Source organism: Arvicola amphibius, chromosome 6 (assembly GCF_903992535.2).
Source record: "Arvicola amphibius chromosome 6, mArvAmp1.2, whole genome shotgun sequence".
NCBI lineage: Eukaryota > Metazoa > Chordata > Mammalia > Rodentia > Cricetidae > Arvicola > Arvicola amphibius.
Window position 1 is genome coordinate 83,041,518 of NC_052052.2, and position 14,807 is coordinate 83,056,324.

At 52.6% G+C, this 14,807-nt stretch overlaps 1 protein-coding gene across 5 annotated transcripts in view; it reads right to left on the reverse strand.

The window, feature by feature from the left end:
• Window positions 1-14,807, reverse strand: part of Col27a1 (collagen type XXVII alpha 1 chain) — a 119,067-nt gene that overhangs the window by 19,484 nt on the left and 84,776 nt on the right. For 4 of the 5 annotated variants that reach the window (XM_038334008.1, XM_038334006.1, XM_038334005.1 and 1 more), the window contains 6 exons: window positions 13,385-13,438; window positions 12,695-12,748; window positions 9,034-9,087; window positions 7,167-7,220; window positions 3,742-3,849; window positions 37-90 (listed from right to left, as the gene is read on the reverse strand). In XM_038334008.1, the coding sequence (XP_038189936.1) occupies window positions 37-90; window positions 3,742-3,849; window positions 7,167-7,220; window positions 9,034-9,087; window positions 12,695-12,748; window positions 13,385-13,438 (378 nt within the window). The remainder of the gene's footprint in view (window positions 1-36; window positions 91-3,741; window positions 3,850-7,166; window positions 7,221-9,033; window positions 9,088-12,694; window positions 12,749-13,384; window positions 13,439-14,807) is intronic. The other variant, XM_038334007.1, reaches the window with a different exon arrangement.

Below are 14,807 nucleotides of genomic sequence, written 5' to 3' on the forward strand. Positions count from 1 at the left end.
GGGGAGGGATGTGACCATCGAAGGCAGGGGACCTACCTTAGCTCCCATCTGGCCCTTCTCACCCTGTTTGCCGGGCTTCCCTTCAGGACCCTGAGAGGACACAGAAGCAAGAGCAGTAGAAAGATGAGGCCTGAGGTAAGGAGGGCTGCTCCAAGAAGTTCCCTGATTGGGAGCCCAAGGCCTGGCTCCAAACCCATGTCACCCGGTCTCTATGTGGCCTGGAACATAACCTAATTTCCTGAGTGGCACCTGTCTGTCATGGTCATGGCATTTTAGATGTCCTCACAGAGTTTAAGGATTCAGCTGGGTGCCAGGGCATGTTCATTACAGTGTCAACCACAGCAGGTGTGTGGAATATGGCGGGGGCTTCTGCCGCCTCCACCGCTGACCCAGATATATGTGAAGCAGGGGACCAGTTATTTGTCCTGAGCCCTGTCTAGGTCCCACTGGTGAGCAGCTGGCCCTGATACACCCCAGTCACTGCTGTAGACTCCCTGGGGGTCTCCTCACAGTGAGCATCGTGCTGGGACCAGATATCCTCCCCTCCCAGGCACCCAGGCCATTCCCCCTGTAGGTCAAATGTGCGTTCTCAGCTGCAGATTTGCTACGTCTAGATCAAGTGTCCCAGAGAAACTCACATCTGAGCTGGGCTGTCTGTGCTTGAGTCTGCAAAGCTTAGTACAGAGAAGAGAAAAAGGTCCTATTCGTGGTTTTTAAACTTTTATTCCATTACCATTTATTTATCTTTTGTGTGTGTCAGGGAGCACGAGCCACAGGGCGTGTGTGAGGTCAGAGGACTGCCTGTCGTGGTCCGTTTTCTCCTTTCACCTTGTGGGTCCCAGGGATTGAGCTCAGGTGTCAGGCTTGGCAGCAGGCACCTTTACCTGCTGAGCCATATTCTGGGCCCCATTAATGCTTTCTAAATATTGATACTATGTTTCAAGACTATTTCCCATCTGCCAGGCTGGATAAACGCCACTTCCTCTCATGGGCACCTTCATTTCTTACTGGAGGACTTTAAGTTACATGTGTGGCTCTCCTATTTGGACCACACAGTGCCAGCTGGGCAAGGCTGCTGTGCCAATAATAAAAGCCCATCCCTGTGACCTTCTTCTCCACAGCTCTTTAGGCACTGTGGCTGCCCTAGTATGAATCTCAGAACTACTACAGTGGCAGGGGATGGGACCAAACCTCTGTGGGGGCAGGGGAGCCCTGTTTAAAGGGGTCCCTTCCGTTGTAAGCACCCTGTGGTGGAACTCTGAGATTATAGAGTATCTGGAGGCTACTGCTACGTCCTATTACAGATAGGCAGAAATCACCTATTATTGTTGGGGACACGGCTAAGAAATGTACTTCTAGGCAGTTTGGCCATTGTCTGTGCATCACAAAACTGCATCATAAGAACTAAGGTGGCACCAGGGTCTGTACTGTGCACTCCCTCGAGGATGCACATCGTCACAGAGCGTGTGACCATGGACACATTCCTAGAGAGGCCCTGGAGGCTAGTAAAATGCCTCCGGACAAGCAAGCTGTCTCCAGGCCACAGAGTGGAAAGCATTCCTCCAGCAGTCACCATGCCAAAGAAACCCAAAAGCAGAGTTAGCATCCACAGCCCCATGTGCATGCAGGCCAGAAACACCCTGGCATATGAGAACTGTGAGGGCCACCCTGACACCATGGCCCCCACAACCACGTGACCAACCACAGTCATTACCAGCAGCTTCTATGTATTTTTTCCTCCAAACTTTCCTATTTCTGTGCATTTTTTAAAAAGGCTTTTTTTGGGGGGGGGGGTTGGAGACAGGGTTTCTCTGTGTAATAATCCTACCTGGAACTAACTCTTGTAGACCAGGCTGGCCTCAAACTCACAGAGATCCACCTGCCTCTGACTCTGGAGTGCTGGGATTAAAGGTGTGCGCCACCACTACCTGACTGCAAAGGCTTTTCTTATGTAATGTTTCTTCTCCCCACTCTCTGGCATATGTATGTGTACAGTGTGCATCTGATTATGTGTGTCACCTGTGTGTTCATAGGTAGAGGCCAGAGGACATTGTGTGTCTTCCTCTATTGCTCACGACTGTAATGTCTGGAGACAAGGTGTCTCGTGTTTGGGCTATGCCAACTGGCCATCATGTTCCCAGGATCAAGATCCCATAGTACTGCGGTACCAGCACACTCAGCCATGCCCAACTGTTCACAAGGCCCCTGAAAACTCCAGCTCGGGTTGTCTGTGGAGAATTCAAACTCCACTAGACCATCTCCCAAGCTCCTCATTTTCTCTTCACTGCTGAGAAAACCAAGGTTGAGAGATGGGCAGCAGCTTGCCTGACGCACTGAAAACCCCAGGTTTGACATTAGAAGTCAACTCCTAAGGATTTGTCTAGGTCAGCTGCTCCGCTCCCCCTTCCCCCCACACAGCAGAACCACGCACTCCCTGAGAGAATGACCTTGGGACTTTGGAACTCAAAATAACCTTGGCACCCATTCTTTCCAAATTTTCAACATAGCAAGACTGAGGCCAGAGAGGGTCAGGGGCAACCGTGAAGTGACACAGGAGATTAGTGAGGTGAGGGCCACCCCTTCCTGCTGAAGCCCTTTGCACCCACATCCTTAGGGCTGAGGTGAGTAGCCTCAGGCAAGTCTGACAGGCACCCCGCCTGCACTCTTGGGCTGAGCAGTGACCTCATCCCCTTGCTTAGGAGGGCAGGGAGATTAGCACTTTGGCTCTATTTTTAGATAACAAATGCTTTCCCACGGCTAGTGGCTAGTATGTTGCTGGCTAATCTGGATCCCTCCCAGACTGGTAACTTCAATGGCTGAGAAGCCATCCGAGCAGGCCAAAAGAAATGCCTGCTGAGCCCAGGTAACAGCAAGAATCTGTCATTGGTGGGCAGGCAAGCAAGCGGGGCGGGGGTGGGGCAGTAGGGAAGCATCCAGAGAGTGGAGTTGGGCTAAGGCCAAGGCTGGCTCACAGCAGACACCTGCAGGCCTGACACTGGTGGCTTGTTACAAGGTGGCCAAGTTCCAGGGGCCTGGCAGACACTGCTCCACACACCCCTTGGCTATCAGACAAATACCAGAATACCTTACTTCCCATCCATCCTTGTCCCCACAGCCTGCTCAGGCGCTGAATTCCAGTGAGGCCACGCAGAGGGACAGGGTGGACACACAGAGGTTGAAATCCTGACTCTGCTGTTTCTTACTGTGTGGCCTGAGCCAGGTTCCTTTATTTCTCTGAGTCTCCCAGCCATCAGGGCTGCTATCTGATTAAAGAACAATCTGGAAAGCACAAAGCATGCTGCCTGAAAACATTGAAAATGGTTACTGTCCTCTGCCAGGAATCTGGGCTCAGGGAAGGTACTCATGGTGTCTGTGGTCAAAACTGAACCAAGTTTAACCCAGGTGAGGGGCAGAGTTCTCCGTCAACCCTGTGTCCCCCCACACTGTCACAGAAGGGTCAGGGATGACTTTCGAGGATAGAGATTATGAGAATGGCTGAAGGCACACAGGGACACGAGAAGAGCAATGGAGGGGGAGTATGCTCCACAGACAAGCAGGCACGAAGGCCCAGAGGAGGCCAAGCTTGTCCCAGGAGCTGATGGGGCAGGGTTGCAGGGACACAGGGAATGGAGGTCACAGGAAGGCTGTGCAGGGCAGGGTCAGACTAGGTGACTTCTCAGGAGGCCTGGGCAGGTACGAGTGTCCCTCACCCAGAGCCCCATGATGCTAGCATGCACTCACCTGGATGCCAGGGATGCCTGGGGGCCCTGGGGGCCCATCTTCTCCTTTCAACCCCTCCTGGCCCTTCTCGCCACGTTCACCATCGGGCCCTGGGTCACCTTTCTCCCCCTGGGTCAGGGGGTAGGAAGAGGAGAGAGAGAACATTGAAAACCAGGTCATCAGAAGGGCTACAGCTCAGGTCACTTGCAGACCAGGGACCGGAGAGCAGACCAGAGGGCCAGCGAGCTGCCCACCCTGCCTTCAGCACAGGAGTCAGCTTCACCACAGCCGTCCCCTGGAGGTCCTCTTCTGGTATTAATACAGATGAGGAAACTGAGGCAGAACTATGTCAAGCCACTTGGCCCCAAATCAGCTGGCACCAAGTCCTGGAAAATGGGGGTCCAAGGGAGGAGCTCTGGGAGTTAGAAAGTTGTAGCAAGGACTCCCTGAGACTTAAGGAAGGAGCTGTAAAAATCTGCCATATGAAGGGACCCCTTATACAGGTTTCAAGAGCCCAAGGCACAGGCATTTTGGGTTCTGGAACAAATCGTGGGTGTACCACTTGATGGTGTACCCCAGCTTGTCCTGCCCCCGATCCCTGGGCAGAACCGAGCTGTCTGGGCACCACTAGGGCAGAGAATGGACTACGACTCCAGCAGTGGCCACAGGGCCAGGCCTGTCCATCACAAGCTTGTCTCTGAGGGGCTGCCAGGCATGGAGCCTGTGGCATGTCTGTGTGTGTAGCTGTGACTGTTGGTAGGCCATATGGGGAGGGGAGGGGAGGGGATAGGAGTGGACTTGGGAAGGCACAGTGTTGCCTTGCAATAGTTTATGGGGGGGGGATGCTGACAACTCCACATGGGGCTCAGAGCATCTGTGGGAGGGGCAGATGGAGTCTGGCTTTGCTTGGCTTAACCAGGAAGAGAGGCTCAGGATACAGATGTGACCTTTGTGGAAATGAGAGCGGCATGAGGAGTTGTTGGTACTTTCCAGCTTGGCCTTGGGGACAGCCACATGAGGGAAGTCAGCTTAGAGCAGCCTGGACTCTAGGATGGCCTGCACAGTCCCCTTCCATTGAGCTTCTCAGATTCCAAGCACAGCCTGGCACAGAGACCTGCTGGCCCAGACCCGGCTCTCACAGACTCCCCTGGCTCCAGGACTGCATTTCTGCCTTGCCATTCTAGCCACCTGCTGTCTCATTTGTAGGCTGGTTTCTGCAGGTAGCCAAAAGAGGCCCAGGCCCAAACCAGTCAGCAGTGACTCCCACACAGCTGGAAAGGGAAGGGGTACTGTGGGACCCATGAGGATGGGTTGTAAGGGTCCCTGGAGACTTCTGGGATCCATGAAATCTGGCAAGGCTCAGAGAGCCTTCTGGGTGACCTCTCAACCCTCCCAGTCCACAGATGGAAAAACTGAGGATGGAAGTGGAGGAAGCAAGACTGCCCAGTAAGAGAGCCACAGAGCACAGAGTGTCAGGGTTTTAAGTTCAGGGTCAGTCTCCCTCATACTCAGGTCTCGATCCTTAAAGTGCACTCAATAACTGCAACTCTGGCCAGCTCAGTCAATTGCCCTCCCCCACCCTGTAAAGATGGAATACGAGGTGCTGGGGGAGCTCCTTCTGCTCCTTCAGCCAATAGCCGCTGAGATACCAGCCCACTAGGGAGTGGTCTCTCTCTCTTTAAAAAGCAGCAGCAACTCTCTGTTCGCTCTCTTGCTCCAGCGACTAGACTCCTCTCTTGGCTGTCATGTAGGACGGTGTTCTGTAAGTTTTTCCCCTCAAATAAATAACCCCTTGAATCCAAACTGGTGTGGGATTGCTTCGCACATTAATGTGCAAGACTGTGCACGTCATCCAGAACGGCCCCTGGCAGTGTGAACTGCGGGTGACTGCCCACCACGGGCTGCTACCACGAGCTTCTGCACAAGAGCGCACTGTGAAGTGCTGTGCCCGCTGAAGAAGCGGCTTACTCTATCATATCTCCAGAGGGGATCCGGATGTTTCCACTGCGAGGCTGCTGGAGCAGCCTGAATGAGCACATTCTCAGCAAGTCCTGTGATTGGCACTTCTTGTACACATAGTGCTTGCACCATTAGGTCTACTGATTAGGTCTACTGGTTAGGTCCACCGCTGGGTCTGGCCAGCACCTGGTCAAGGAGGGCTCTGAACAGATTCCCCTCACGGTACCAGCAGGCAGCAGAGCTGGAGCTAAGGACAAGTAGATAAGTAGCCAACAGGGGGCGCTCTTTCTCGTGCAAGGAAAACAGAAGGGTTGGCAAAGTACCTGGGGCAAAATGTTCTCTGGACCCAGGGCGACTGTGGGGAGGGCAGGGCAAGAGGATCTAGCTCTGGGGATGGGAAATTGAGATCAGAAATGTGGCGGTGCTTATGTGGGATCTGTGGACCTTCGGGTAGGGACATGCATTCTCTCCTTGGACATGGTGTGATCAGGTCAGCCCAGAGAAAACCTTCCTGAGGAAAAATGCTCAGAAGGAGCCGGGAACAGGCCTGGAGGGCTCAGGTACCCACCTGCAGCTCCGGGGAAAGCTTACAGCCCCCACCGGGTGCAACAGCACCCACTGAGGCACCTGCGACCCGCGCCTCGCTACTTTCCTGCGAGTCTCATTTTTCCCTCTTTTTCAGAATGGGTGTCCAGTACAGCAGAGTTAGAGGGCACTCTGGGGCCAGAAAGGCCTTGGTTTGGGTGTTGAATATGCAGATAGTGACTATGCGCCCACAGCAAGCCTTTTAACTTCTCTGAGTCTGTTTCCTTGTCTGAAGACTGTAGTCTTCTAGTACCAACGACAGAGACCAATAGAGAGCTCAGCATCGTATCCAGTACCCCCAAGACTAGTTCCTCAGCATCGTACCTGGCACCCCAATACTAGTTCCTCAGTATCATACCCGGCACCCCAAGACTAGTTCCTCAGGATTGTACCTGGCACCCCGAGACTAGTTCCTCAGCATCATACCCGGCACCCCCGAGACTAGTTCCTCAGCATTGTACTTGGCATCCCCGAGACTAGTTCCTCAGCATCATACCTGGCACCTCAAGACTAGTTCCTCAGCATCGTACCCGGAACAGCTGAGACTAGTTCCTCAGCATCCTACCTGGCACCCCCAGACTAGTTCCTCCTGAGTAGAGCTCAAAGACTCTGATGGTGATCCAAACTTTTCAGATTTTTAAAGATGTTTGGAAGGGGAAGGGATATCAAAGCCCCAGGCTGGGCCAGGCTTAGCTGACAGAACCTGGTGTTTTCATGGGAGCAAGGAAAACCCATGGTGACAATAGGCCAAGCCCCATGGGCGTTGGTAGAGGGTAGGTAGAACAAGGACAGCCTTGGCTCTGCTGACCCTCTGCACTGTCCTCTACAGGGGGAGAATTGGTCTCTTCGGACTGTATGGGAACTAGAGAAGAGACAGAAGCCATTCCCAGATCACTACTTACCTTCAGCCCATCGGGCCCCACAGGGCCAACGTCTCCCTCAAGACCTGGCTCTCCCTGGTTTAGAAAAAAAAGATGGGGAGGTATTACTGGGTAAGGGTGCAAGGGGCCTCCCCTCCCCCGGGGGGTCTGGAACCCATGGGTTCTCAGGAGTTGAACAAGTGAATGTTTAGGGGGCAGAGCCTCATAGACCAGGCACCCAGGTTCATGGGTTAGACTGAGGAAGCCAGTGTCGTTTGGGAGGTAAACACAGGTTCTAACAAGGGCCAACCTCAGCATCACCAGTGTTTGTGTGACCTCAAGCAGAATCTTGTCTCTAAAGGAACCTGCTTCTTATCTGGAAAACATGGCTGACCCCGCATGGGTGGTAGCCGCCTGAGACCTTCAGGAGCTGGAGGGCTCCTGGAGCCGTTCTCCTATGAGGAACGAAAGCCAGCTCGTGGACTTCTGTGGGCAAGTTTGAGAAAGATGCTACAAATGCAAGGGCTCATCTAAGCACCCCTGCTGGTCCTCCTGGCTCTAGAAAGGCCCCAGTTCTCCAAACAGCTGTCAACCTAAAAATTACATCTCCCTCGGGTTTTACAATTCAGAGATGTCCAGAGTCAGAGTTATGAGGGGGCCCAGGTCGGCAGCTGCAAGGGATGGCAAAGGGTGACAAATGAGTAAATTCTGCTCCTTTTGTACCCATAACAGACATCAATAATCAATCCACCAGAACATCATTGTACCCATAACAGACATCAGTAATCAATCCACCAGAACATCATTAGTCAGGCCTTCCGCTACTCACCCAGACTGTGAGAAAGATGTTTGACACACAGTGGGCATTAGGGGAGTGCATGTCCGCCTCTCTAACTTATTGCGCCTGGATGAGGCTTCAGGACCTTTCTTTTTTTTTTCTCTCATGGTTTATTTTTTTATATTTAAAAATTTCCATCTCCTCCCCTCCTCCTCCCCCTTCCCTCCCCTCCTTCTCCCCCTTCCCTCCCCTCCCCTCCACCCATACCTCCCCTCCCTCCCTCTCAAGGCCAAGGAGCCATCAGGGTTCCCTACTCTATGCTAAGACCAAGGTCCTCCCAACTCCCCCCAGGTCCAGGAAGGTGATCGACCAAGCTGAGAAGGCTCCCACAGAGCCTGTCCATGCAGAAGAGTCAGAGCCCAGCGCCTTTGACCTTTGCTTAGTGGTGAGCATAGCTGCCTTTCAGGACCTTTCTTAACACAGCCTTCGAAGCAGACTCAAGTGACAAGCTTGGTGGCCACACACAGCTAGTTTTTCTAGACTCTGAGCTCTCATACTCTTCTGCCCTGGGGCCTTCCCCTCTCCCTGGCCTTTTTCTGGAGTGTGAAGTATCGTAAAGAAGACAAGACAGGAAATGTGGAGGTCAGGCGAGTTCCTGGTCTGAAGACTGACTGCACAAACTCTCCTCGCTCTGGGCCTTTCCGACCCATCTGTAAGGTGCCAAGGATCCCTGCTGTGCCCTCACATGGCCCAGAGGCACAGAGGTAGACATGGAAGTCTCACAGGGCTTATTAGAACAAGGAAATCATGTGGGCTTCTTTTGGGAAGTGGCAGCTAACTGTAGAACAGTTCTTGAAGAAACATATTTGAAGGGAGGCATTTGGAGGCTAAACGCTTCTGGAAGCCCCAGGTTAATCCAAGCAAAGTTGATTTCTTAACTGCAGGCTCCTCAGTGCCTTGCAGATGGTCCTCTAAGCCATCAGAGGACAGCAAGTGCACTGTGGTGGCCAGTGGTGGCCAGCCCTGAGGTCGGAGTGCTCACAGAGATGCCCTGGGGTTGAGCCAAGCCCTTCTCCTGCCTACTGCTCACAACTGACTGGGAGTTGTTGAAGGAAAATCTACTTCACTTACCCGCTGCCCAATGAGGCCCTGCTCCCCAGGGGGGCCCAGAGGTCCAAGGTCACCCTAGAAAAGTAAACAAAAGCCATGTGTGTGTAAAGGCAGCCTCAGCCTCCCCAGCCAGCTATTCTTACTTCCAATGTTCACTAGGACTGGAGAAGCTGAGGAAAGTTACTTCTTGAGAACAGTAAAGAAATTCCAACAACACATCAGCCCAAACCCCTGCTCTGAGTAAGTCCTGGCCACGGATTCTCCTCCACTAGGCAGCAGGACCACTTCCACCCTCACACACCATCACCACTACCATTACTACTGGCACCCAGAACACCAAAACTGCCATCACCATCACAGTGGGCATTACAATCACTACCATCCCAACCAGCATCACTGTATTACCACCACCATCACCGTAAGCACCATCACCATTACAAACAGAAGATCACTCTCCTCCTCATCATCATCACTACATACCCATCCATTACCGCCACCATGATCACTACCATCAGCGCTGTTCACACACCACCATCACTGCATCACCATCACCATCACTGCACCACCATCACTGCATCGCAGCCACCTCCACCATTAGCTCCACTGCCACCATGATCACTACCATCAGCGCTGTCCACACACCACCATACTGCATCACCATCACTGCACCACCATCACTGCATCGCAGCCACCTCCACCGTTAGCCCACTGCCATCATTGCCAGCAACCCCGCCATCAGAAACCCCACCATCACGGCATCTCATTGTCACCATCTGGTGTGGGAAGTCCTGTGTATGTGTTGCTTTTATTGATTAATAAATAAAGCTGTTTCAGTCAGTGGATTAGCAGAACAGAACAAGGCAGAAATTCCAAGCAGACAGAGGAAAGAAGGCAGAGTCAGAGAGACATCACATAACAGACACCGAAGGGGACCTATGCCTGGGAACTTTACTGCTAAACCACGAGCCTTGTGGCAAAATATAAAATAATAGAAATGTGTTAAGATATAAGAGCTAGCTAGAAATACGCTTAAGTGATTGGCAAAGCAGTGATTTAATTAATACAGTTTCTGTGTAATTATTTTGGGTCTGGACAGCCGGGAAATGAATGAGCAGCCTCTGTCAACAGATTGGTGCACCAATGTAATTGACTATATCCACATAAAACCTGAGAGAGCCTTAAAAAAGAATTCTACACACACACACACACACACACACACACACACACACACACACACACACACACACAAGAAAAACAAACAAAAACAGTTAAGCACGGCTTCTTGGTAGCCAGCAATTTTTTTTTTTTTTTTGGACAGGCTCGGTTTGCTGGCAGCAAGCAGGAGCACCACAGCTCCTTTAAGAGAAGTCTTCCTGATTCAGCTTTAGCAGCAAAAACCATGGTGCGGCTTCCTGGTTTGCCAGCATGAATGGCTCTGACTCTCTTAAGAGGTCCAGCTACAGAGCACTTAAATGGGGTTTGTGGGCCCAGGTGCTTGTGTGCCTGCTCGGGATTTGTAGCTGAGACCATGCCTGTGGCTCAGCGCCCTCTGCATGGGCAGGTAGCAGGATCAGGTCTGCTAGGAATGCACAGGCAGTAGAGCGTGACGGATTCCTGCTGCCATACACAGAGATGTTTCCAGGCCGTACACTGAGCTGCATGGCAGAGTCAACATTTACTCAGATAAAAAGGGTTTATATGTTGCACGGTGCTTCCCAGAGTTGAGGTGGTGAGGATGGCATGCTCTCGGCAGTCTCAGAGGCAGTGAACATGCCTCCACCACACTGAACAGGCGGGGCCAACAGGCAGGGCTGCAGAGTTGGTTCTAGCCATGCCGCTTATCATTTGGGAAAAAAGACGCTCCTGGTCAAAAAATAATTACAGATATGCAATAAAGACAGATTCAAACAAAAATAAACCTCTAAATGGGTCACAATGTTGGATAAATGTACATAGGCTTGAGAGAGAGAAAAGAGTATAGTTATATATACTCTCTGCCTCCGCCAACATCACTGTGTCACCACCATCACTGTTACTACGTCATCACTCTCATCACCACTGCATCACCACCATCACCATCACTACATCACCTCCATCACCATCATCACTGCATCACCACTGTCACAAACACCATAACCATATTACCATCACCACATCACCATCACCATCACTGCATCATCATCACTGCATCACCATCACCATCACTGCATTACCTCCATCACCATCACTGTGTCACCTCCATCACCATCACTGCATCACCATCACCATCACTGCATCACCATCACATCACCATCACTGCACCACCACATCACCATCACTGCATCACTGCTGTCACCATCACTACATCACTGTCACTGCATCACTTCATCACCACCATCACCATGACTGCATCACTACCATCACCATCACCACACCACTACCATCACTGCATCACCATCACTGTGTCATCACCTTCACCGTCACTGCATCACCATCACCATCACACCACCACCATCACTGTCACTGCATCACCATCACTGCGTCATCACCTTCACCATCACTGCATCACCATCACCATCACTGTATCACCATCACTGTGTCACAACCATCACCATCACTGCATCACCATCACCACCATCACCATCGCTGCATCACCACCATCACCGTCACTGCATTACCATCACCACCATCACTGTCACTGAATCACCACCATCACCATCACTGCATCACCACCATCACCATCACTGATCACTCCATCACCGCCGTCACCATCAAGGCACCACCATTGTCACTGCCATCATTGCCACAGATGCTGCTTGTGCTATTCTAAACACATTTCATGCAAATGAACCGGCCCTTGGCAGAATCCTGAAGAAACGATGTCGTCTTGCGGACACTAGCCCCAGTGACATACTCAAGGCTAAAGTAGGCAGCATGGCTAGGGAAGCCTGGGCTGTAGGCAGTTCTGCTGAACATCATGTTTCCTCTTCTTTGAGATTTGGTAAGAAACCAAATGAGGAGGAAGCCAGAATGCCTGTACCCTGCCCCTGAAGGCCTCCAAAGAGCATCCTTGTGGGGATTGCATACCATGCTCCCTGCTGGTGTCTGGACCCTAGGAACAAGTGCTTGGTGCCCCAACCCAGCCCTGATTGGAACAAGCCAGTCCCATGCAGTTTATATGTGGGTGGCACTTCATACCTAGGTGGCTTTCTTTATTGCCTGAAGGAAAGGAGGCAGAGCTGAGCCAAGGCCAGTAGCTGCAGGCCTGGTTCAGCTCTCTTAGAGCGACAGCACCGCAGTCCTTGGCAGGTGCTCCTGGGCTCTCAGGTCTGCAGGGTGGGCAGGGCAAGCAGGGTCCTCTGACAGCAGAAGCAGGATGGGATGGGGGCTCCCTAGAGCCAGGGATCAACAGGTGCCTGTGCCCTCACCTGTGCTGAAGTTCTGATGGTATCATAGAGACCCAGAGAGGGAAAATGTCCCAATGGAGGAACAAGACAGGTGCCAGAGAAAACATAGCTGGGCAGGTGACAGTGCAGAGGCTCTGTCCTGGATGAGGACTCTACTGTGACCACTCCCTCGCCAGGACAGAGACCCCATTATCCTAAGCACAAGAAAGGCCTGTTTCTCCTCCAGGGAGAGGACAAGGCTGCCAGCTTGCAACTGGTATCAACAAGTCATTTTTCCATCTTCCATCTTGTCTCACCTTCATTCCGGAGTCCCCAGGAAGGCCAGGCTCTCCCTCTGCACCCGGCGGACCCTGCAAGAAAAAGTCAGGTCTCTCCTGGAACAAGGGACTGTGCTTCAGGTAAGGGACATGCTCAGGTCACACAACAGGGAGGATAGAAGTGGGCTTAGGCAGCAGCTTCTGAGTCTTGGCAAAACTGTGGGTTTTGGTGCAGGTTGGCAGAGCCTCACACTACCCAGCAGCTGCTGGACCTTCTGCCTGCCCATGAGTGTGATTTTACCACACGGGAGCCCTTGGCAGACATACAAGGAAAGTCCATGATCTGCGTGGGGTTGTGGGGAGGCCAACAACGGGGCAGGTCTTGAACTACCCCGCTTTTTCCTGACATCGGGCTGAGGTGCTGAGTGTGGGAAGGGGACCCCCAGCAGGCTGGGTCTCCATTCATGATTCTGTACCAGGGTACAGTCTCAAGCAAGGCAGAAGGTAGGTCGGTCCACCAGGAAGCTCCTAGATCCCACTCAGCGTGTGACGCGGGCTCCCAGCCCCTCACCACATGCCCTGTAGGGTCACCACCCTCCACTCTGCGGCACCAGCCTGACTATCTCTGTAGACCAGAGCAGGGATGGAGCAGCAGGTGGGACTGCTGACCTGGAGGATCGCAATGCCCCAGTAGCAGCAGAGGACAAACCAGGGCTCCTTGTCACTCACCTTGGGTCCCATCTCTCCTGGAGGACCAACTGGCCCCTGAGGTCCCTGAGAGCCCTGGAGACAGACAGATGTACAGACAGTTAGGGGAAGACACCCTGGACTCCCACATGTGGGGAGCAATGAGGGGCTGGGTCATACAGACTGGCATGGTACCAGAAAGAGAGGACTCACACCCTTACCTCCAACCATATACAGTTCCTCTTCACCCATTTCCAGGGTCTACTCTGCATCTCACTGTACCCCAGCAGTGCTGCGCCCCATCTTTGCTACAATGCACAACTGAGTCCTCTCCTGTTCTTCCCTCCCCAACTACCCCAACCCCTAACTACCTCCAACTACCCCTAACTACCACAACTACCCCTAACTACCCTTAACTACCCCAACCCCTAACTACCTCCAACTACCCCTAACTACCACAACTACCCCAACTACCCCTAACTACCACAACTACCCCTAACTACCCCAACCCCTAACTACCTCCAACTACCCCTAACTACCTCTAACTACCCCAACTACCCCTAACTACCTCCAACTACCCCTAACTACACCCAACTACCCCTAACTACCTCAACTACCCCTAACTACCTCAACTACCCCCAACTACCCCTAACTACCCCCAACTACCCCTAACTACCCCAACTACCCCTAACTACCCCCAACTACCCCAACTACCCCTAACTACCACAACTACCCCTAACTAACCCCAACTACCCCTAACTACCCCAACTACCCCAAACTACCCCCAACTACCCCAACTACTCCTAACTACCACAACTACCCCTAACTACCCCCAACTTTCCCTCCTCATCCAGGGTTCAAAGGCTCTTCTAGATCTCCAGCTGTCTGGCTCCCTGTAGCCTCCCTGGGAACACCTAGAATCTCTGCCTCCCCAAACCCATCCCTTGGGACATCTTCTGAAGGACAAGCCATGTCTCAATGGCTTCCCTTATCTCCCCCTATCCTTCACAAGGTCCTTTTTCTCACCTTTCTTCTGCCTTTCTGGGTGCTAAGTGCCCCCTCTATACATTCCTTGGGCTGTTTTCACCATCCTCCTGCAAGGGTGAGTCAGCTATCCCCTTTGGTAACAAACCCAGTGGCCAAGCAAGCCAAGACTCGATTCACACCAGATCTCAGGGCCCAGCCAAGACTCGACTCACACCAGATCTCAGGGTCCAGCCAAGGCTTGACTCACACCAGAACACAGGGTCCAGCCAAGACTCAACTCACACCAGAATACAGGGTCCAGCCAAGACTCGACTCACACCAGAACACAGGGCCCAGACAAGACGCAACTCACACCAGAACACAGGGTCCAGCCAAGACTCGACTCACATCAGATCTCAGGGTCCAGCCAAGACTCGACTCACACCAGAACACAGGGTCCAGCCAAGACTCGACTCACACCAGATCTCAGGGTCCAGCC